The 24,498-nt window shown below is 37.4% G+C and overlaps 1 protein-coding gene across 1 annotated transcript in view; it reads right to left on the bottom strand.

The window, feature by feature from the left end:
* Window positions 1–3,159: 3,159 nt before the first annotated feature.
* The window catches only part of CPNE8 (copine 8), a 101,439-nt gene continuing 80,100 nt past the window's right edge, over window positions 3,160–24,498 (bottom strand). The window contains exons 14-20 of the mRNA XM_082063450.1: window positions 24,371–24,417; window positions 22,626–22,807; window positions 20,573–20,700; window positions 16,914–17,016; window positions 13,523–13,580; window positions 9,868–9,941; window positions 3,160–3,748 (exon numbers count right to left, since the gene is read on the bottom strand). Of these exons, the coding sequence (XP_081919576.1) occupies window positions 3,560–3,748; window positions 9,868–9,941; window positions 13,523–13,580; window positions 16,914–17,016; window positions 20,573–20,700; window positions 22,626–22,807; window positions 24,371–24,417 (781 nt within the window). The 3' untranslated portion in view covers window positions 3,160–3,559. The remainder of the gene's footprint in view (window positions 3,749–9,867; window positions 9,942–13,522; window positions 13,581–16,913; window positions 17,017–20,572; window positions 20,701–22,625; window positions 22,808–24,370; window positions 24,418–24,498) is intronic.

Genomic DNA, 24,498 nt, shown 5'->3' with positions numbered 1-24,498 from the left:
TCCTGAAGCTCATTATATTGCTTTTCAAGATAATTGTTTCAAAAGCGTGTATTATTAACAAATTTGTATCGGTAGATGTGAACCTAGGTTTAGATTTATTTTTTTTTAATTGACTATTTAATTCAATTATTATCCCTCTTCTGTGAAGCCTGAAGGAAAAATACATTGATCGTTTCTGTTTTCCCTAGATTTGCTGTTTCCTCATTCTTTTTGTTAAACAATGGATTCAACTTTCCTTTCTAGCATGGGATTTACCAGCCTTTAGCAGTCATAATTTATTTTGGTTTTCTGTCCCTTTTCACGCATATCTCTGCTTTTACATTTATCCATAGCAACACATTCGCCCTTTCTATTGTTGTTGACTTTTCTCTTTAAAGAACTTCTGATAGAGTCACAATAGCCTCTTACTAGGCTCCCTGGTTTCCCACTGCATCGGGCATAATTTGTCATTATGTGGCCGTTTACTAGTTCACAAAGATGATAATCATTTACCATTCTGATTGTTGCAGCCATTTGACAAAGTATTCTGGGGTGAATTCCATTTGTCCCTACTTAGTGAGAATTTTCAGCTTTTCAAAACGTGTCTTTTCAGAGAAAGCCTGCTCTCCTCAACTCTGTTCCTCCCCTCCAGATATTTCCCTGGGGGACCACACTTAATAAACCTTTTTGTGTATAGAACTAACTGATTTAAAGTTCACCTAATTGTTGCATATGTTGCCATCTTTAGCTAAAATTTTAAAATCCTCTTTTCTAATCAAGGACAAACCAGTTTCTTCTTCCAGGTCAGCAAACAGGTCCTCAGTAGCCATAATCAAACCTCAAAGGGTCACTCTCAAACCACATCCTCCATGAGATGGAGTCCTTCCTCGTTTGCAGGAACATTTGTAGAGTTTGCATCCTGCAGTAGCATTTTCTGCATATAATACAAAGAAAACATCTGTTCAAAGATGGATACCAAGGGAAGCCTTTCAGGGCAAATAATTTATCACCTAACATGTAAGGTTTTACCTTTCTTAAACATAAATACTATCTGCTACTCTTCTGCTGTAGAAAATGATCAAATTTTGGTAGCAGCTAGTGTTTCTTGGGAAGGAATGGGAGTCTTGTGTTCCATTATTCTTAAGAACAAAGCCAGAAGTAAAAATGGCCAAATACAGTATTTTGGAGAAATTCAAGTTTGGACCATTAACTCATCTCTAATACTGAAATGACTGAGGCTACTGTGTGAGTCTACACTATGATTCACATACACATCACAGGAACAGGATGTCAAATGTATAGGGAACATCCCAAGTCTGGAACAAGTCTCCTTTTCCCACTAGAATACTTAGTCCACTGATCACATCTATTTCTTTCTATTACATATGTTCGATTTTAGAATCCAATACCAAACAGAAGAAAAAAACAGCAGTGCAGAATAGAATAGACTGGTACTTAGGCTGGACAGAAAACATAATTTTGATTAAGTAATACCTATCTTTAAAAGCTCCTTCGCTTGTTAAGTTAGTTGTTAAATTAATTTTGAGACTGATCACTGGATTAATAAAAGGTGCTGGTTAAATGAGAGCTAAGAAATTTACTCTAAACTGAATAAAAGAGGCTTGCAGTTTTGGCCTTAGAATGAAAACCTGTTAAATACATGGGCCACGGGGAACCAGTACAAATGTCAGCATAAAGATTTATCTAATCAAATGACACAATAGAAATACAATATTAATTCAGTTATTTCTGAAGTGCCAACACTGTGAGTATGAAAAATGAACGCAGAAGATGGAAGGACAACACCACCACCATTCAGTAGATTTGAACTTATTCTTTATGATGCACTTTCATCAAAATTTGTAGTTGTCAGGTATCAAATTCGATTCATGCAACATCAATAAATCCACTAAGAAATACATATTTCGGTGAGAAAATTAAAGTCCATATTTATGTAAAAACTGTTTTGAAACAAAAATAAAACAAGATTCATTTTTACAAAAAACTTTTTTTTTTTTACTAACAGAATAATTATCTGGAAAAAGTAATTTGCCACATGAGATAGATAAAGGATGTTAAATATATTTAAAAATGGAAGATTCTGCATATACACAGTTATATACCATTAATATTGAAGATATGCTTTCTGGCAAAAAACTTCTCATGCTTAAAAAACGCACCTTAATTGTATACTGTACATTACAACATACAGTAGTAAGAAACAGAAGTAGTAAACCGGTTATATGTGAAGAAAAAAGTTACATTACAAGACAGATACAACTATGACAAAAAACTAAAATGTTCAGTTTTAACAGTATTTGAAGGCAATTCACAATCATTTCAGAAGTTTTGTGAAATTTAAGGCCATTAGTTCTAAATAAAATGTATCCAACACAAACTCACAAACCCGTGTATTTTGTAAAAACTGTACATGCAAAACCATTTTATAATTATATATGAACAGGCATATAATAAAATTTTTGGGTAGTTCCGCACACAAAATGTGCACAAAGCAACATGGTTGTGCAATTTTTAAACCAGTTAATTAATATCATCATTCATGCACCCTGAATGGAATTGTGATTAAATGACAATATTAAACCCAAATATTAAGAGCCAGCATCCCTTTGAATGGGCAATCTAGACAAAAAAAGTTAAAATTTAAAATTAAGTTTAAAATGGTTCATTATAAAACATCTGCTGTAATTACTGCAAAAGACTTTTTTGATGCAAAATTTCCAGTGCTTTAAGGAAGGCATGATAAGGTTTAATGAGTTCAGTGAGTCAACTATAATACTCTGATAGTTCTTATTTGAGGTAATTTTCTTTAATTACTTATAGCAAGTAACTCTTCTAATTTGCTTCAGTAACTAGTTTAAAAAACTGTAAACTTAGATAAACTTAGAAATTGGAGGATGTCTGAAAAAATACACATACCACCCCCTCAAAGTTTGGAGTTAGTCATAAGTCTCATGCAATTATGATATTCACATTTTAGGAGTTAAACGGTGAGATGAATAGATTACTGAGCACTGATTGAAGCAACTCAAGTATTGGAAAATACATATATATTTGTCCTTTTCTTTGTTTTTGTTTGTATTTGTCTGGACAAACATTCAAAGAGATATTGCTTCTCTTGTTATCTTGTGACAAACTATTGCAAGCTAGAAGACATGTGAGTCAATATTCCAAACTTTTATTCTTAAGAATAGTTATAAAAGTACTGAAATTTAAAAATAGTAACATGTAAACATTGATAGAGAGTAAATAGCATTCCTGTACATTTATATACACACAGTATTCAGAGAAGACTATATCTTCTGAGTTGAAATCCTGACTTGTGCTTTCCCCTCAAATAAATACATCAAAAATTAGGGGTTTTTGTCAAAAAAAAAAAGAGACTCTGAGAGAACATCAACATTTTGCTCCTAGCATTTAAAAGCTTTCCAGTTGCTCATGCAACCATAGGAGAATTTTGGTACATGAAGAGAATTTTTCTATAGCTCCAAAAAGCTATGAGAAGCTACTTCTGCATCCAGGGACTCCTGACTTGTGACAAACGCTCAGCACTTTGGCACCGTCATATCTGAGTCTGCAGCACGTGAATGGGGGGTGTGTAGGGTGGCGGTGCAGGTGATGGCTTTATCCCCCTGACTCTCATGTAGGACAGAAACTGCTCTGGGATCTCAGCTAACACATCTTTAGCCAGTCTCGCCATGCTTAACACGTGGTTTCCGCTTCTGTCAATGTAATCTCGGAATGGCACAAACTGCAAAAGAAAAGAGATGGTCACGCGGGTCATTATGCAGACACAGAATACATTTTACAATACAAAAATGAGAAAGTTTTATCTAGGGAGTTAGAGTACATGAATATACTACTTTACACAGTTTATATACATATTATTCCGTTCCATTCCATTCCATTCTATATTGTAGATATACACATATCTCAATTATTAAAAATCCATCTTCTAATAGAAACAGTGCCATGCTTTCACTTGGGTAAACTTCTCATAAGCCCTGGCTAGCTCAGACTGCTGATTAGATGTTTCATCAATATATTTGGTTTATCTCTCAACCCCTTTTCGTACAAGAAGGTAATTCTGCCTCAGAAACCTATTCTTAGCTTACTTTTCCTGATTATGGGGCTCTCCTACCAAACTGCTTCTGCTCTGGCAATTTATGAACAGATTTTTTGCCATCTGAAGTGAACAAAACAGAAAGGATGACTTTATATTCTTGACCATTCTGCATTATACCTAGTAGAACTATGAACCACCTGAACAATTTTTACACAGTACTAACAAATTAATGAAGAATCTAAGCAAAAAGGATTGGATTAAAAAAGGAACTTTTAATGTGATACTCAGATCTGCAACACCTACAAAGAGTTAGTTACCCAGCTCTGGCTCGAATTTCATAATAATTAATGAGATTATTCTGCTACTGGTATAGAAAACAAACAAACAAACAACAAAACCCAACAATCTAAACTCCTTGATTTTTATTCACAACAGACAGCATGCAGAGATCTAGTGGGTTAAGACAGCTCATGGGTTATGTCAAAGAGAAGGCTGCTTTGAAATTCTGCTTCTTGCTCAGGTTTTGGAGCCTATCTCTGGGTAACAGCTGGGGGACTTTCCAAAACTGGGATTCAGTGTCCAGAGCTGCTTCTGGTACTGACATGCTACACTATGCTATGCTGGAATTCAAAGCCTAATGGTGCCTTTCCACCCCTGCTCTCAAAACAGGGAAGATTTGTTAACTGTTGTACTCCAGGATAAAGCTAGAACTGATTAAGAAGTCAGATTCGCAGATCTCTCATCTTCTGGCTGAACTGTAAAATCTGAAGACTTTTTTGCCCATTAAACCAACCAGACAGATTTTGATTTCTTGGATGCACAGCAAAAAAGGCTACAGATTAAATTCCATTTTTCTAAAAAGCACTGAAGTTTTCAAGATTTAGGGGAACAATGAATTACAGTGAGAGTTTAGCCCACACTGTATTTCTGAGATCCTGAGAGTTTTCCAGAAAAAAACAGAAATAAACAAAAGAGATCTACTAAATATATTAAACAAATAAAAAAAGAAACTTGGATTCCCCCAGCCCCTGCAAAAAACCAAAACAAACAAAACAAAAGATCCCCAGAACAAAGACAACATTTCAGCAGTAAAGAATTTTAACTTAATTAAATAATTTTTATGATGACTTTGGAAAGCACTTCTCACTCTAGACTTACGACACCTATCTAGGCATCAATCTCCTACTAAAAGGTGTTTAGAATTCAAGTAACAGATGAGTTTTTGCATAACTCTCCTGAAAAGTTATTAAGCTTAACTTAAATTGCCAGAAAAATAGGCTTCAAGCCAAGGATTTGAACTACATTGAATTAAACCGAAACCTGTCACCAAATTAAGTGTAAACAGCTACTGCTTGGGGCATTTCCCCAGGAAGCAGGAGATCCGCAGTTTGCCAGAAGATGACGAGTTAGTCACGGAGTAGTTGAGGCCAGAAGTGATCTCTAGAGACCCTCTGGTCCAAGCTTGCTGCTCCAGCAGAGCCACCTCGCCCAGGCTGCCATGGTCAACAGGACTGCAAGAGCAGCCAGCAGGACTATGCAGTGAGAGCCGCCTTTATTCCAGATAGGAGCATCCTTTCTTTACCTTTTCATTGGGTGGTGGCCAAGAATGTATCAGGCATAAGGGCAGGAGAACAACAGGCAAAAAGGAACCTGATTTTAGGGTATTAAGCCAGGGCGCGAGGTATCTGCAGTTCCATATTTAGCTGTCTTTTTGTGTTTATTCAGTAATTCTTCAGTACAAAAGACAAGCACATACTGTGACATTTACTAGTACTGAATCCTCCATGTCCTGGTTTTGTTAAAAACAAGTTTCTCTTTCAGTGAATTTTGCCTGTCAGCTAAAGCCTTCATATTAACTGCATTTTCCTGGAGAACCAGGCACATGTTTTGGTAAACATAGCAATGGAATGCAAAGTTATTGATAAGCACGGATGGACATCTCGCGAGAGGGGCAACAAGAAACAAGTGACCAAGAAACTGACCAACTGTGTATAACATTCCAGTCACGTGAATACTTCATATAAAAGTGGGAGATCACAAGGATCTCGTCCCTTTTTGCCTTTTCCTTTTTGCCTTTTCCCTTCTGCTTATGGCCGACATTAGGAGAGGACCTTGCTAGTCATCCCTGCAAACTGAGGCCTAGTGAGAGACTGAATCCAGCTCCGCTTGGCTGCAGAGTCTGATCCAGGACTTCGGGTGATGGCTCTGCAGTTGCTGAGACTTTCAAGATTGGTTTTGTATATTTTGTATTATTTTCTCTATTCTTATTAGTAGCATTAGTAAAACATCTTTAATTTTTTCCAACTCTCTTCTCTCTGTCCTTCTTTCCCTCCCGATCGCCTGTCCTTAGTGGGAAGGGGGGAGAGGGAGGGGTAAAAGGGGAGAGTGAAGGGGGAGAGGAGGTTAACAATACATCTGCCAGGGTTTTATTGTCACCCCGCAATCTAAACCCTCGACACTTCATCTCACAAAAAAGGCTTTAGCAGTGTTCAGAAGCCAGCCCAGCACTGGCCTGTTCCAAGTGGTTGTTCATTCTTAAATTCCATCAACTTTTCTGTAAGAATACACCTGACTGTCCCCAGACGCATGAAGTTAGAAGAACAACAAACCAAAATGAGCATCTCTGTAGTATGCAGGTTTACACATTCAGCTGGGAAGGGATAAGCTTGGTGTTCATTTCCCCCTCGTGTGCTTATTCATTTTCTAATGCAATGCCAGTCGCATGTAAAAAGCAGATGGAGTCCGAGTTGAAGAACAAAATGTGTCCCATCCCAAGAGATCACCTTACCCATTAGTCTGTGGACATGAAAACTCAGACCACAGTTCTACAGCAAAGCAAGACTCCTTCAGCAGCCTAATTGTTGAAAGGCAACTATACAATATATTAATAGTTGGAATGAATTAGTTCTCCCTCCCTTCTCCTTACAGTATATATATATATTTATATATATCAGAGGAGCTGGTGTAACTATGGACAGATAAGTATACATACAAATATGCAAGGACAGCTGGCAATGCCAGCAGGGCCCAGAATTGCCACGTAGAAGAAGCAGGGGGGGCAGAGGAACAGAACCAAAGATGGAAGAAAAACCAAAGGGAAACTGATGGAGTGTAAAATAGAAGCATGTGTATATATAGCCTTCTATAGTCTGAGAGTTTAATTTAAAAGGCTAATATACACAATTTTCAAGAGAAACAATAGGTAGATTAATACAAGCAAGTATTTTCCTAAAGCTTCTTACATAGAAAAAGGATAACAAAGGAGCAGAAATGAAATAAACTGAGGAAAATTACTACACGTATAATAAAGAGTCCTTACAATGCGTACGTATACTAGCGAGGAGGGAAAAATGAAGGTCACGTCTTTACCCGAATTGCAGTCAGCAGTAAATATAACAGATACGGCGACTCACTGTTAGCAGGCTATTTTTTCCCCTACTAGTTTAATTTAAATATTTCACAATACTGACTGCTAAAATTAACAGTTAATTTCACTGGCTAATTTTAACTAATCTAATACACAAAAAAGATAAACTCCTTATATTTGAGTAGTTAATTTTATAAAAGTAAGTCGTTTTAATCCTGCCAGATACAAACTAACGGTCATACCAAATGTAAAGGTTTTGACATTATCCCTTTTTATTTATTTAGCTAGCCTATGATGTATTTGTTAGTATTTGGACAGAAAAAGATCACAAAATACTACTACCTTTGGGCAATTCAATATGTCTTGGGGCAAAATTCTGATTGAAATATATTAATAGTAAAGAAATGTTTTATTGCATTTCTGATGTGCAATGAATTCTAAAGAAATACAAGAGGGTATTCATTGCATATCAGTTTTATTTCTCAGCAGGAATTAGAATATTTCTGATGAACAGTATTTTCACAAATCTTGTTTATAACAATTGAAGAACTCTATGCATTTATGCCTTTTGAATGTAAAACCAGTGGCTTTTGGACCTGCTGCCGTTTGGAGAAATTATATATAATTACGTTGTGTACATTTAGATGCATTTAAACATAAGTGCAATGCATGCCAGAGATATCTGAATTAGCTTTAAAACGATCTGACATAGCACATGGCTTTGCAGAAAAACTCATTTGGGGTCCAGAAAAGTTACAGTTCCTGCATATATAAATGAAAACAAATATACACATTCCAAAGTTCATCAGCTGCAACATGACCTTAATTACTATTAACACATTATCACCTGCGATATGAGCTAGTTGTATAGCTCAGTTATTCAAAACATATATATTCTACTAACCAACAATAATATAAAAATCCAACCTGGCTTGGAGAGAAAGATGATAAAATAAGCAAGAGGAAAAGTAAGTGAAGACTATGAATTTTGACAAATAGGAAGAACAAAGGGAGAAGAAGAGATGGCAGATGTAAGGAAAGGTTTGAATCTAAGGATGCCTGTCAGTGTTTAAGAGGCATTTGGACAATGCCCTTAATAATATATTTAAACTTTTGGTCATCCCTGAAGTGGTCAGGGAACTGGACTAGATGATCACTGAGGGTCCCTTTCAACTGAAATTTCATAAATGCATTCAGGAAAAATATGCCTTCCATAAAAGAATTAGTTTTAGACAGATATCATTCTTTCTGCGGTCATCAGGTTGATCCAATTTTTCAGTAGTGTGCTGCTTTTCAAATGTCAACTTTAATACTTTAGCAAGCAGGGATTAGTGTGCTGAGCCAATGTCTTTCTCTTTCTTTTTTTCCACTTTAGTATCCCATGAAAATAAAAAATGTATAGCTAGTTAATTTTACTTGATAAAAAAAAATAATGAAATGAAGTTTCTCCAGGGGAGCAGGTAATCAGGAAGCACGACAGGGTGCCTGGAGCATGGATGAAGCACATCGTTTGGACAGCTGTGGAGTTCTAGATATCTGCAGCTCTGAGGGGAACGGGGATTACGGTGGGTGTGCATGTGCACGCAAAACTGCTACAGCAGCCTGCCAGGGGTTGCCTAGCTTTGAATGACAACTAGTGGGAGGACTGAACGACTGTATGGAGCAGGAACAGAACAGGAGGACTTTGGCAGAGAAACAGAGGCGTCTGTGGAATGCAGATGAGAGTAGCACTCTTGGGGCTTGGTTCAGACATGTAAACACAGGTCATAGAATCATAGAAGAGTTTGGGTTGGAAGGTCATTTAAAGGTCAGCTAGTTCAACCCTACCCTGCAATGAGCAGCAGCATCTTCAACTAGATCAGGTTGCTCAGAGCCCCATCCTACTTGACCCAGAAAGTTTCCAGAGATGGGGCATCTACCACCTCTCTGGACAACCTGTTCCAGCTATCACCTGAGGTTCAATAAAGCACGAGACATCTGCATGGTCATGTGTGACAGACACAACATAAGAACTGGGAGACACTTATGCTCTTCTGGACTGGCAAAGTCGAGAAAAGACACTGTAGGCATCTCAAATGCACTTGTTAGAGATCTAGGTATTGCCGACTTCTACAGAAGTTGCAGCTTTTCTTCATGGTATTATATTATAGTGAGATTTCAGTACAGAGGCACCCAACTCTTATCCCATGGCTATATAACCCTAAGACTTTATATCAGTGTGCTGCCAGTTAGGGGTCATTTCCTAATGAATGCAAATCCACTACTATGTGTTACACAAAGGCTAACAGATACCACAGAGAATTCCTGAGCTTGTTATGAACACCCCAAGATGAAGTATGTCAGTGCTAAGGTAAAATGAAAGGCAGGACTATGGAAAGAAACAAGAGTTCAAACAAAGAGGATCAGTAAAATCTAACCATTAAATTTTTTCTCTCACCTGCACAATGTCTCTTTCTGCAAACTTTCCTCTTGAAGAAATCCTCACTACATCACCATCCAGTTCTTCCATAGCTTAAAAAAGAAGAAACAAGAACAATTAATCTATGAGTTCAGCTACACAACAAAAACAAACTTACTGAGAAAAACTTGAGTCAATTTTCACTTCAGAGCCACAAAGCCAACAATTGTTATTTAAGTAACTCTAAGATCATTTGTGCCATAAAAGACACCATGCTTTGCAGTTATTTTGCACTTTTTCATACTGGCAATTCATACTTTTTGCCTTTATTGTCATCTTCAGAATAAAAGAGACCATGATAAGGTATTCATCCTTCCAGCTCTCAAACCAGCAAGTGTATCTGTTTTGTTAAGGCTACATTTATGCTTTCATAGGTGGAGAAGAATTCATCTTTAGCAATTATTCTTACAGAAGATATCATAGGATACAGCACAAAGACATAATAACTCACATTCATACTGGAAAAGCAATGACAGGAATGCACAGGAATGAGGAGTTCTTAAAAAAAATATTTTATCTTTCTGAACAGGATCCAGAAAAACTAAAATTGCCCAGATACCCAGAAGCCATTCTAGATAGAACGGCACACCTGCTCTCTGGTCAGTGTTGAAATTGATGGAGTTGGGATCACAGACTATTGCTCAGCCGTTGGATCTGCAATCCTACAACCCTTCTTTGAGCATACTCCATGAAAATCAAAGCCCTGCATCACTGAGCTTCTCAGGGTTTTACAAATTCAGCCAAGTTCACTGAAACCAACCTTTGAAAACCTAGTTCGTCCAATGCAACAACTAGAAAGCACAAATGATGCTATCAGGAGCCAAGTTCAAACCAAACAAAAGAGCATGTTTGTCCAAAGAAAAAGTTAGTAGGTCTGTATGGTACATTGCCAGTTGATGCTGCTGATGTAAAAAATGTCCGTGTGTTCAATCCAGGAGACTGAACAAGTATTTGAAGGACAGATCCACTGAAAATTTCCAAAATAGACATAAAGCACATCCTGCTCAGGAAATTCAGATCTAAAAACAGTATTCAGGGAAGTATCATATTTGCTTATTCTGTTCTTAACATTCTCTAGATAACAACCTATGGCCACATCAGATAAAAACAGACCCCTGATCTGACCTGTTATAGTCATCCTCACATCCTTGTGTAAAGATCTGCCAAATGTATGTGCCATCCTATCTGTTGTAGTTTTGCTCCTGTTAGCAACTAAGACCACAATAGCCACTTGCTCACTTCCTGGATCCCCCAATTAAGATAGGGGAGAAAACAAACAGAAGGGAAAAACTCCTGGGTTGAAACAAAACCAGTTTAATAAGTCAATAAAACAATAATAATATATTTTTATATATATATATATATATATATATATATATATACACACACAAATACATAGTGTAATCCCTCACAAAACTCCAGTCATGCCAAATCAGCCAGTCCCAGAGAGGAGAGCAGCCTGGTCCCAAACAACTGATCGCAGTAAGAGAGAGCAAACAGGAAAAAGCCCAAAAGGCCAACTGCAAAATGGCAGAATGGCAAAAAGCCAAACTAACACCCAACACCCAATGGAACAGAACTCCTGAACAGAAATAACCGAACTAATGACCTAGAAGACCCAAACTAACCAGCCAGACAAGCTGGCTCCAGCTTTACAGTGAGCATGACACTAATGGCAGGGAATATTTTGTGGATCAACCTGGATGACAATTTAGATGCTGTCCCATCTGTGCCCCCCTCCTATCAATTTTCACCTGCAGATGAATGGTTGAAGCAGTCCTTGGTTTCCTTGATGACAGCCCAGATATCATTGAGTTCTTACATTCTTTTCCTACTGACTCCAAAACAGAGCAAGCTACTGAAAGAAAACGTTAACACTATGCTAGGGTGCTATCACATTATTCTTATACTAAACCTAAAACAAATGACTGTGCTAGCTACTAAAGATTCTAACTGCATGAAGAAAAATGAACTTCATTTCAGTCAAATCAGCACACTATCTGAGCTCCAGACTTTTAAGAAACCCTCTGGTAACCCCCAGGGACTGGGAGATCCAGGGGGCAGTGAAACCTGGAGAGGAGTAGCTTAGTCTCTCTACAGCAGAACTGATGCTTGACTGGCATTGTGATTATAAGACAGTGTGCCTGGAACATATACCCTCCTACACACAACACTTCTTCGGTATCCACATCAGTCATGGAGTTTGTTTTTATTCCAGAAGGAATTTCTGTGGGTGGAAAAGTCATTTCTCTGCCCTCTTGGACACTGAGGGACTCCAGATTTGGCACACACCTCACAGGTGAATTTCACAGGGGCAGTATAGTCATGGAGTGTGGGTCCAGAGATGGAAACTGTATTCTGCACTATAAACAGAATCCTGCCTTAATAAAAGCAACAGCGATGGCATCTCAAGAACCCTGCAAAGACAACCTCCAGAAGTAAAAAGAAGACAGAATCTACACGTTCTGACCGAGTTAAGGGGAGCCTGGGCAAACCCAAGGACTGGGCAAACAGGAAGAAAGGGAAAAGGCAAAGGAAGGGTCACAGAAAAGTGACATATGACTGAAGTTGGAATTCTCAGGGGGGAAAATGAAGCTTGCAAATTTCCCTCATATACATTTATGAAGATATACTGTCTTTTTCATCACTTGTGACATACAACCATCTGAAGTGCAAGCATCCACCCTGACAGTCTCTTCAAGGAGTAAGATACTCAAAATTATCACCAATATATCACTTGGCAAAAAGTGTAAGAAAGTCAGCTCCCAATAAACTATTATTCTTGTGCTATTTTTTCCTCTTGTTTTCATACTCTTAGAATACTGTACAAAAATTAACATTCAAGTAATTAGTGACTATTTACATGATACAAAAGTGGTAGTACTAAGCATATTTCATGTACAAAAGAATACATTATGTCTAACCAGAAATACTAGAATTAAAAAGAAAGGATGTAGGACTTTGAAGAATAGATATACAGGGGATGTCTACACTTCATAGTGCAGTGATATACATGATGGCACTTAATAAATTAGTCCAAACAACAGAAGCAGCTTACTTATTCAACAGAGAATAGTGTTCTGGAACATCACATGAAAGAATATGTAAGTAAGCCTGGTAATTTCTTTCCTGTTGTAATATTTTCTCAATGCTGCTACACAGTGAAGCTCACTCCCATTATATTGTGAAATGCAGTTTAACCTAGATCACCTCCTCAAACGTATTTATTTTTCTCAGTATTTTTTACCACAGTAAGAACAGATGATGAATATTTCCAGTCAACTGAGACTTCACAAGGCCACTAAATATCCGTGCTGAAGAAATTCAACATTACTTGAGTATGCTTACTTTACCGTGGGGGCTTTTTTCCACTCATCTTCTGGAGCTCTGTAAATGCAGAGCCCCCATATAGTTCTGTGACTTGAGCAGAGAGCCTGAGGGGCTCCACAGCTCCACATGGTAGCTTGAAATCATACTCAGTTATCAATCAATCCAGCTGGAAATGTCAACAGCCCTTACTGCTTGTTCCATATGATGGCTCTTATAAAGAACAATATTTGTTTGAAAGGCCACATATTAGAATACTAAAATGTAAACAAATATTAAAAATTCTAGGAAAAAATTGAACACTTACCATCAAACTCTGCTGGTCCTACCCCCACTATAATTATTGACATAGGAAGCTTTGAAGCCTTCAAAAGAAGAAAAAGAGGTTTAACGGATAACATAACCTATGCCAATAATATGTGAGATCTGAGGACTACTGGAATAAAAAAAAAATGCAGAAGTTATGTTTTAAGAAACAATTTTTTTTCCACCTGAAAAGTTGAGTTGTGTAAACTGTCTGCTTAAATGGTACAAAACATCTTGGATGAAGAGAGAAAGGAAGATGATTATTTTATTTTTTTCTTTATAAAATCTTGGAATACTATGGGATAGTAATTAAACACAAACTATGTTAGGATTTAATACTAATCTGACAACTAAGATGACAAATTTATCTTGGAAGCTTCTGCAAACTGCCATTAATTGCAAATATGTTCCCAGTAACAGTTTGACATGTATTTAAATATACTTTGCTGTTTCTCGATGTTACATAGCTGCCTGGCACTATGTGACATTATTTTTTTACACAGGTCTTATGTCAGTTCTTCTCAAGAGAATAAACTACCTGACTAATATGTATCTTATATTTCTTCCATGAATGAAATTTTATTCAAGTCAGTCATCCATGCCACAAAGTAAGTCAGATATCGAACTGGCTTACAGTAAGATTTTTAATTTTACGTTATCTTTTTCATTCAGTGAAACAAGGCAAAGATGATATCTGGCTTTCCATGAATAAACTCCCTGTAAAACCTTTAAAATGACAAAGACAGTATAATAAATACTGGATTTTCCTGCCGCGACAGTAGCACCAGATATCTGTTACTTTAAAGAAATGATCCGAAACTGCCTCTGTTGAGGAGGGTAACAACTAAAAAACCCATCACCAAATGTCAGGGTTAACAACTGTTCCTTATTGAGATATTCTGATGAACTGTGAAATTTCTACAGCAATTTTAAATGGGAGTATACACTAGCCAGAACCATAGATCTACACTTTCGGCTTCACTGAAGTCTGAAGTCAAGTGGTTTTACAACATACTGTTATATTTTTCGTTTGGAATATAAAACATGTTTTTTTCCCTCGTTTAGAAGACATTATAATTTTAGATATATCATCAGCATTTCCCATTCTTCATTTGTCATAATACAAATATATATATATAAAACTAACTTTAAGTAGCTTTACAGTTAATTACTGTCAACATGCTATGTGAAACAATGAAAATATGCCATTCTATAAATCACTATTTAATGTTCTACACCACTAGACATTATACACTATGTGCTACACACTGGCTGCAAATTCATCACACAGTGTTACTACATAGTCAAGCTTCCAGCTAAAATTTTGTAGCAAACTAAAAAAAAACCAAAAAACCTCTTGTTAGTTAAAGTTTAACTTGTTAGTTAAAAACTAATGTGCTACTGAAGATAATAGTTAAAAGCCCTGGGCAAACAGCTCTAGGTGGCCCTGCTCGAGCAGAGGGCTGGACAAGATGACATCCAGAGGACCCTTCCAACATCAGTCAGTCTGTGATTAAGGGCCACAAATACAGTGTAATTGTATCTGAAATACAGGGCACTGCCTAAGTCAATAATAGTGAGTATGGAATATTTTCCAGACATGAAGGCATTTCTTACAACATAACACCTTCAGTTTTTCAGATGTTTTCTAGAATCTTACCACTTGACTGTAAAGAAAACATCCTTTAAAGACATTCCTACTCGGACACAATATGTGACACAATGTGTATGAAACAGTAAGTGGCAAGGACACGATAAAGACAAAGAGTTAAACTTTTGCATATAAACTTAAGTGCTGACATTTCCTGAACGACAGTGTAACCTTTAAACAATTTGGTAAAACAGAATGTGTCTGACATATATGCTGTAATGAGAAAGATGCCTAAAAGCATGATTAGTGTTAAAAAATGAAATATACTCTTCTTGAGTTTTATACATATCAAGTTGCATTGAATATCACTGCCCTTTTTATTATTTTGGATATTTTTAAGTCAGAAAAAACTGCTATTGAATAGCATTTAATTAGTTCCGTCATGGTACGCTGTGCTCACAGTTCAAAGAGTACACAGAAAACCAAATGCATCTTCATAATGACAGCAAATATTCCCAAACGTCCACTCATTCCAAGCTAACAACACATCTGTATTTCCAGGCTAACAGCCATCATTCCTGGAAATTAACTATTACTGGAAACAAGGTTTTTCTGTGTCTTAGTGGCAAGTTATTTACTTAATTTTACAAAACATCAGCCAACTGAACTTGTTGGTCTCATATGGACTTTAAACTGAGGGACAAGTTAAATCAAGAGCTGCTCTTTTTGATCCGTGGAGCCTTTTTATTACCAAACTTCTAAGCTAAACTAGAGGATGAACCTCCAAGCTAAAAGCTTGTTTATCTGCTTTAAAAGTGGTTTATCCTATTTTAATACTAGAAGAGGAGAGGAAGCAAAGTGGTGCCTTCAAACACACTTGTAGCTTTGGGTATAAAAACTTAGAGGTGGGATGTCAGAGTCCTTATTGACACAGACCCTGTCCTTGTGCTGCTGGCTAGAACTTGAGGGCATCTCGCTCTCCAGGGAAAGAGATGCAAGAACATTTCAGTAATATTTGCATGTGCACCCTACAAACCAGAACGGTATTGAGTCTCTACTGGAGGAAGAGACAGTGGGCCTCAAAAAACAGGCTGCCTAATTCTACGCTACTCATTTTCACATGATGCTCAATTATTTTAATGTAGGCTTTTCAGCCACCACTTCACTAGCAACTAGATCCGCTGTGGTATGTTCTAAACTGTTAGTATAGATCTTTTCAAATCCTGATAGCTGTTTCTGTGCACTTTCACCTGACATCTCCCAGGCGCAAAAGTGAAACTTGTTCATAATACAGTTTATTAATTATAAGCATAGCTGTTTTGAAGAGAAAAATATTGAAAATAATGTAGAAGCTGAGAAACAACTAAGAATTTTTAAAATTCCAGGGAACTATTTAGAAGGAAATCAAATGACTGGTATGCTTGCCATTTGGGATCAGAAAGTTTGGAGCAGTTTCTAAAAAGTGGTGGTGGTGGTGAGGTGTGTGCATCAAAGCTGTCTACAACTACTAGAAAGAACAGCCCACATGGTAGAATGTGCATGAGGAAGGAGGAGGCAAGAATCAGATGAGGAAAACCATATGAACACACAGTGTCGGAGAGGAAAAGTATCACTTCCCACAGAACACTAGTTCATTAAGCTGAGATTCAAGTTTTGGTTTCTTTTTGTCGTTATGCATAATAAAAAAATGTTAATTTATGGAACAAATTTAGTGCCTTAAATATTAACTGTTTTATCACCCCAAATATTAATTCCTAGAAACGCAATTCCTTTGAATTTCAACACTTTCAGCAAAACTTACATTTACTATGGATTCTTTTGTTTGAGCCATATCGGAAATAACTCCATCTGTGATAATGAGAAGAACAAAATACTGGGAGCCATCTTTTACTGAAGCGGCATATCTAAGGGAAGAAAAAAACAACATTATAATAGTAAAAAAACCCTTTATACAAAGGAACTAATATGAAAAGAAGCTTTATTCTAAAAATTTGACTACTAAGGACTAATAAAAATACAGAAATATGATGCAGTGGATTTCAAAAGTAAAGACATTCATAATTAAGATGGACATTACTCTTGAATGAGAACATCAGAAAAACATTAATTAATACAATATTGATAGTGATAATCTGCATGTGTTGAATCAGTGAAAATGGGAACTGTATCACTACAAAGAGGAGCGTGGACAAAATGCCCTTTAAAAAATCATGAGTTGTTAGAAAGTCTAAGTTATTAAACAGTTATTACCTCTAAGGAACATAGCTTGGTATGAAGGGAATATGCATATAGGTTTTATAACACAATTTATCAGGAATCAGCACATTACATAAATATTTCACTAAATTTTTTCTTGTGTTACAAAACCAGGTTATGTACTGCTGACCATACCAGCAGACTTACAGTTCCCATTTATGTGCACAGCTGTAAAATGGCTGAACACGCATCCTGCAGCCTTGGCTTAGATACTCATCTCTTTGCACCAGCCACACACGTGATTTCAAGACCCAAACTTCTCCCTGTTCTGTACACAAATACAAGACGAAGAGTATCCAGTGCCATTCCAGTCCTGCCTCAGCTGAAGGGCCCAAGAGGCAACTGCTCTTGGAAAATGAGCAGTTTTTGAAGATTTGGAAAGTCCTGAAAGATGGTGAGTTGGTAGCAGCCACACTGAACTCTGTGGCCTGCATACCAGAAATGAAGACTTAGGTTCATTTATCTTCAACTCCCATGGGTCGAAGTGTCCTATATGGTTAGTGAATAACTTATTTTTTTTGCATGGAACAGGCTGCTCCACTTGCTGCTTCACTTGACAGCAGCCAATATAGTTACAGCTCTTCATGAAGGCTCTTGGTGCTGTGAAGGAGTCAAACAGGAGAACCTTGTGATAAAACTGGTGATAAGCAGTATGGAGAGCGGAACAAAAAATATATGAGTCTCCCTATGAATACTGTGGAATGCCCCAGTACAGAATATGACTGCCACTGTCTCATTGGGCACTGAACATGAAAGGTCTGTGTCACCAAACAGGATCTGTTCTAATGATGCTCATGATGATTGCACGTGCTTAGTAAATTCTAACTCTGATGTTATACAGTGCACTTGCAAGCGAGTACGGCCAATAAATAAGATGCTGTGACCACAACATTTGGAAGAGTTTGGAGGAATGTGTGTGAAATGGAACCTACAACTCACGTAAAGTCGCTACTCTCCTCTCTCTCTGTCCCCAAGATACAGACAGGTAGAAAAGCCACACAGACAATGAACCTGTTGAACATCTATTTACATCCTGGCAGTAGGAACAGATGGTTAAATATCTAGATTAATAAGACCTACTGTGGAATACATTTTCTCTGCCATGCAGACACTTTTTTAACCTCATTTTTCCATAACGTTTACGATCTTTTCGTTGATGACTGCAGTGACAAGGGATGATAAGACGAGAGAGTAAAACAAAAATTCATTATTCTTTCTGAGCACTTAATACTACATGCCCACACTGAAGAAATTGAATAGAAATTTGGTTATTTCGCAGAATAACACATTCTGAAGTCTTCTGCAAGAAAGATTTTCTATGAGGAGGGGAGATAACAAATGACACTAGGTAGAATCTGGTGTAGATAATTCCCTAGTCAGGGAAAGGATAATAAAGTCATTATCTGCTTAAAGAGCTTCTGAAGAGTTCTGAGATCACAACAGGATGGTAATATCTGACACAGTTTCCAGAGATTTCATCAGAGGCATATTTGAAGTAGGAGGGATGTGGGAAGAAGTTTCTTTAAGACTGAAAGTATGTTCAAAGAGTAAATGCAGCTAGATCATAATTTCTACTACCATGTATATTAAAGTCAATAGAAGAGTGAAGAAACTGAACATTGAAAGAAAATCATGTTACTGAGAACTGGGCTGGAACATGGACTGTATTAAGGATGATCATGCAGTAGAAATCCTCAGGAAGATACTTAACTTTTTCACTATAGTACAGTGTGATTTACTACCAGGAGTTTCCAAAGTTTGCAACCACTTGGATATTTAGACAAAACTTCAGTGGAAGAACTACAAATGCAGGTGGCAGGCTTCTGGAATTCTGCAGAAGTTGACATATATCCCTGAAAAACAACTGGTTAGAAAAGGAACTCAATGTATGCCAGTGCTTTGATGGTACTAGATGATGAATTTTTGCAATGCACAGGAGGTTTGAGGTTAACTGCAAAATTCTGAATCAGCCAGCTCGGCTGATACAATAGTTTTGAAGAAGAAGAAAGAGCCAAAAAATCAATGGGTTGGATTTCCAGTTAACATGGCTAATACAGACAACAAATGCCTGGAATTCCATACATGGAATTCAGCTCTCATAAGGATTGGCATATTTCCTCATAATCTGAAAACTGCTACTGAAGAGACCCTGCCAAAGAGAAGATTAAAAGGAAACAGCTAGTTGCTAAACAGAAGCAGTGGAATATGCATGTACATAATTTGCATGGTATGATTCGAAGATGGAACAACTAATCCTAATGATAAATAACTGAAACCAATCCAAGCCATGCTGGGGTGCACAGAAAATTCTTGGCACTATGGAACTTGCAAATTACTTTTCATTGAGCTATAGAACTACCAAGAGGAAGAACAGACAGTAAATACATATTTTCTGCAACAATTATATACTTTGCAAGCTCATAAATAAAACATTAACAGTACAATGATTTATGCATCCCTACTGCTTTATTTTATAAACACTAGTTCTTTCTCTATATCTATAAATAAAATAAAATCTGTTCAGGTAGTTACTTGGCTAAATTAGCTGAGACATATCACTTTTCCTATACCAACACATGCAGGGATACTGTAAGTCATTATCTTGTCTGCCACAATAAGGCAACATTATCCTCTTTAAGAAACTTCCACAAACACAAGAAGGTTTTACTTTGAGAAGTTAGATGAGTTGTTGCATAGCACAGCACCGTGGGTCCCCAGTGGTGGCTGCTGCGCTGTTGCCGTAACAGCACCATGACCAGCCGGGAACTGCTGCGACAAAAAGCCGTGGAAGATTTTGTTTACATTTTGAACATTTTGAGATTAGAAGAACGACATATGCATTAAAAAAGTAATTTTTTAATAGATTTATGTCTTTTCTGTGAAGCAAAAACTCTGTGCTCCAAAGGACAAAAAAGGAGCATGGCAGAGTGATCTCACAAAAATGTTATTTCTTCTGAGATTTTAGCAGAGGGTGGATCAACTGGATCACTTGTATTTATTTTTAATCAGTGATGAAATTCTTCATAATACTATCACATGGTCTTCAAACCTACTCAAAGGTACAAGTTAATCATGTTAAACTGAATAAACAAAACAACCATAAATACATTTTTCAATGTTGAGCATCATGCAACTGTTAGACTTGTATGTGAAAGTTGTACTGACAGTAAGAAGTTTCTGTGAATTACCTATTGTGATGCTTACCTGGCTACATGATTAATTACAGGGGCAAAGTTTGTTGGTCCATAAAGCTGTACAGATTTTAGACTCCTGTAATATGCCTCCATTACACCATCAATTCCATGGCAGTACGGATTTTGAGGGTTTCCATTCTAATGAAAATAAAAGATGATTAATCACTAGAAGTAATTATGAAGCAAAAATGATGTAGGTTAGTGAACACTACCTGGTGTATATTTTTAAATGGCAAAGACCTAAGCATTCCAGGATCTACTCAGAGAGTTTACTACAAGTGACTAATATAAGTGCCATGGCTGGTTGTGAGTGTTAACTGCTTAGGGAAGGAGGTTCTAGCAGCTTCGTGCTATTATATGTGCAGCCTGAATCACTGGAACTGGTTCCTAGACATAAATACCATCCTAACGAGAATGAAACAGTCTTTCTTACATGTAAAATAGTAACAGGCATTTCCCTGTGTGGAGTTAAGGTATGAATTACAGGGCAGATATAAAACTGGAATAATGTTTAAGAACACAGTTCTGGCTCAATTATTTCTTATTTTAAAAATATGAAAAAAAGAAATGGTAGGCAGATCCTGATGTTCCTACACTATGTGAGTATAAGGTAAGCTATAAATTCTTCATTCTTTTGGTGCACTGTTCTACATTGGAAAACTGATTCTCGGACTGGTATAGAGAGATTAAGAAACTAACATATTCTTTGGGAACCCACTGAAATGGCTGGGACAGTAAATTCTTTGGGCTGGCATTTTACTGCCTATCTCCATAATGACTCTATAATAAGGATACCTATTTACAGATGACAATACAAACACAAGCTAAATCCCAGATTAATGACCCAATGTCAGGCCAAACAAATGATCCATGTAAAGCTTCAAAGACTTCCAAATAACCTTACTATATGTGACAACACCTCACTGCCTTAATGTACCAGTATCTCATTCTGAGGTAGTGTATACCTCCCTGCAAATCTGGAAAAGCAAAGGAGGTTTTAAATGGAATTGATCTAGAATGTTAAAAGAGTGTTGAAAACTGCTTAGCATTAAATGGGAGATGCCTACATGGAGGAAGGAAGACTGTTTTTTCCTCTATATTAGCACCATAATGCCTCATGAATTAACTGGATTAACTTGAGAAACCGCTTTCAGAACTGGAAGCAGCCAAGAATAAGTCTGCTGTTTTAATAGCCTTAAGATTATATGTACCAATATATCTGAACTTGCTACACAGAAGTCCAAAGCAAGTCTGTGATTCAAACTAGTATCTGCAATTGCACCTGTTCTAAATTACTATCCATGTGGAAAACCTTTCCTTGAGATAAGACATATAGCATTGTTTTCTAGCACAGGCTGACAGAAAAAATACACATCTACAATCACTACTCTTCTGCCATGTCTTTGTTGCTATCTAATTTACACTCACCTGATATAACTACGCTTGCTGTAATTCTGACAACTTTATCTTACAGAAGAATAAAAACCTCAAAATAAGCAAGTAGATAAACATCCACGCCAATCACAAGCATCAGTTACAACACATCAAGATGTCTGGAAAATCCTGTTAGATTTTAGGTTTGTAATTTAACTGGCACATGGACCAGTCTCAGATTTGTTCTGGTCACCCCAGTCTCAGAGTCCACTTAGTTATCTCTATGTCTCTAAACTAAGCAGCCTGGTAAAGACAAAGAGATCCCAGAAAATGAGAGAGAACAGTAACAATAATAATGAAAGATTATCTTGGATCATGATTCACTTGCTTCTTATGATAGAACAGCTTCAATCTAAATTCTTTCAAGCATCTGCTTCTCATGCTGCCACAGATGAGGTTAAAGATAATTACTTTTCTTTATTACTATTTTTGGCCTACAGGGACTTCTTCATTCTGGATTTCTATCAGTAACTTCACTATGATGAAAAATTTTGAAATAGCCTTTTAGACAGAAGAATTACCACATTCTCTGTTCTCTACTTGTCCAGTAATCACTTAAGACTGAACCTGAATTCCAAAAATGTTGTAGTAAAGAAATTAAAACAATTTATAAATATTAATTTACTTACCAGTGCAAATTCATGTGATACTCTTCCATCTGGAGGGAGTCTAGCTCCAAAACCTAGAGCTGGGAACATTTTATCACTATCATAGTCCTGAATGATTTCACCTACTGCTTTCAGTGCCATGCCGTAAGCGTTCAGCTGATAGGGATTCATGTAGTGCAATGAAGTTGGCTGTGAAGGGTTACCTGTTGAAGCAAGGATCAGATTTACTGTAAAACGGAAACATTTCAAAATTTTCTCTCTTAAACATTATAGAAATCTAAGAAAGTAGAAATTGTAAAGAAAAGATCATTAAAAGAAAATGAACTTATTTCCTGAATAAACAGAAGTGGTTCTATCAGGTTAAAATGGAGTGTTCTGAATACATTTTAATAGGTTAACAGCAGTGGCTGTAAACCTTCTCAGCATTGAACAGGCAACAAGAAACTGTGATTAGACTTAGAATCATAGAATGGTTTGGGTTGGAAGGGACCTTTAAAGATCATCTAGTCCAACCCTCCTGCCATGGGCAGGGACACCTTCCACTAGACCAGGTTGCTCAGAGCCCCGTCCAACCTGACCTTGAACACTGCCAGGGCTGGGGCATCCACAGCTTCTCTGGGCAGCCTGTTCCAGTGCCCCACCACCCTCATGGGGAAGAGTTTCTTCCTTATGTCTAATCTAAATCTACCCTCTTTCAGCTTAAGGCCATTACTCCTTTCCTATCACTACAGGCCTTACTAAAAAGTCCCTCTACAGCTCTCTCCTAGGTCCCCTTTAAGTACTAAAAGGCTGCTATAAGGCCTTCCTGGAGCCTTCTCTACTCCAGGCTGAAGAACCCCAACTCTCTCAGTCTGTGTTCATAGAAGAGGTGCCCTAGCCCCTTGATCATCTTCATGTCCCTCCTCTGGACTCATTCCAACAGCTCCGTGTCCCTCCATGCTGGAGGCCCCAGAGGTGGATGCACGACTCCAGGTGGGTCTCACAACAGTGGAGCAGATGGGCAGAATCACCTTCCTCGACCTGCTGGCCACGCTCTTTTTGGTGCAGCCCAGGACACAGTTGGCTTCTTGGGCTGCAAGTGCACATTGCTGGGTCATGCTGAGCTTCTCAGCAACAGCAACCAACACTCCCAAGTAGTCCTCCTCAGGACTGCTCTGAATCCATTCTCTGTCCAGCCTGTATGGCTGGGATATCCCCCTCTGGCTTGGAATTGCCCCAACCCATGTACAGAACCTTGCACCTGGCCTGTTGAACTTCATAAGGTGTGAATTTGCGTCATTTTATGATATGGTATACACTTTGCAGACAGAATTCACAAAAGTATTATGACATTCTGAAAGCAGCTTTGGAGGAGGATCACAACTTTGCTTCATCTCACTGCAGCCTCACTCCACCTTAAACTCCTTTATTTGCCCCTCTCTGTGAGGTCATCTAAGTTAGCCAGTCTTCTCCCAGCAATAATAATAATAATAAAAACCAAACAACCAAAAAGTACACAAATATTTGCAAACTGCTCCTACCTGTTAAATTTTATATTTAGCTTTTTCAATTTTTATGTGTTCTATTTGCCCTGCTTTTCTGGGTAGGAACTGGCCTCTAGTCTGTTGCTCAGCAATACAGAATCCCGATTCCAGGTGGTGCCAGGCATACACATAATCAATAACACGATGAAGTAAAGCAGAATACTGATATAGATACACAGATATGCACACTTAAATCTGAACAAAGCACATACATACACAAGACTTCTATTTTTTTTTCCTTACCATTTGAGGCTGTGAAATCAATAGCTACTGTGAAATTGATTTGGGTTCTGCAGAAAAAGCAAATACAAATTTTATTAATAGTTTCACTGTTATGTGGAAAAATAAACAAGAGATTATAACGTTGTTTG

This window comes from Streptopelia decaocto (genome assembly GCF_964273445.1).
Source record: "Streptopelia decaocto genome assembly, chromosome: 1".
Lineage (NCBI taxonomy): Eukaryota > Metazoa > Chordata > Aves > Columbiformes > Columbidae > Streptopelia > Streptopelia decaocto.
Note: the sequence above shows the minus strand (reverse complement) of the source record. Positions and strands in the feature narration are given on the sequence as shown.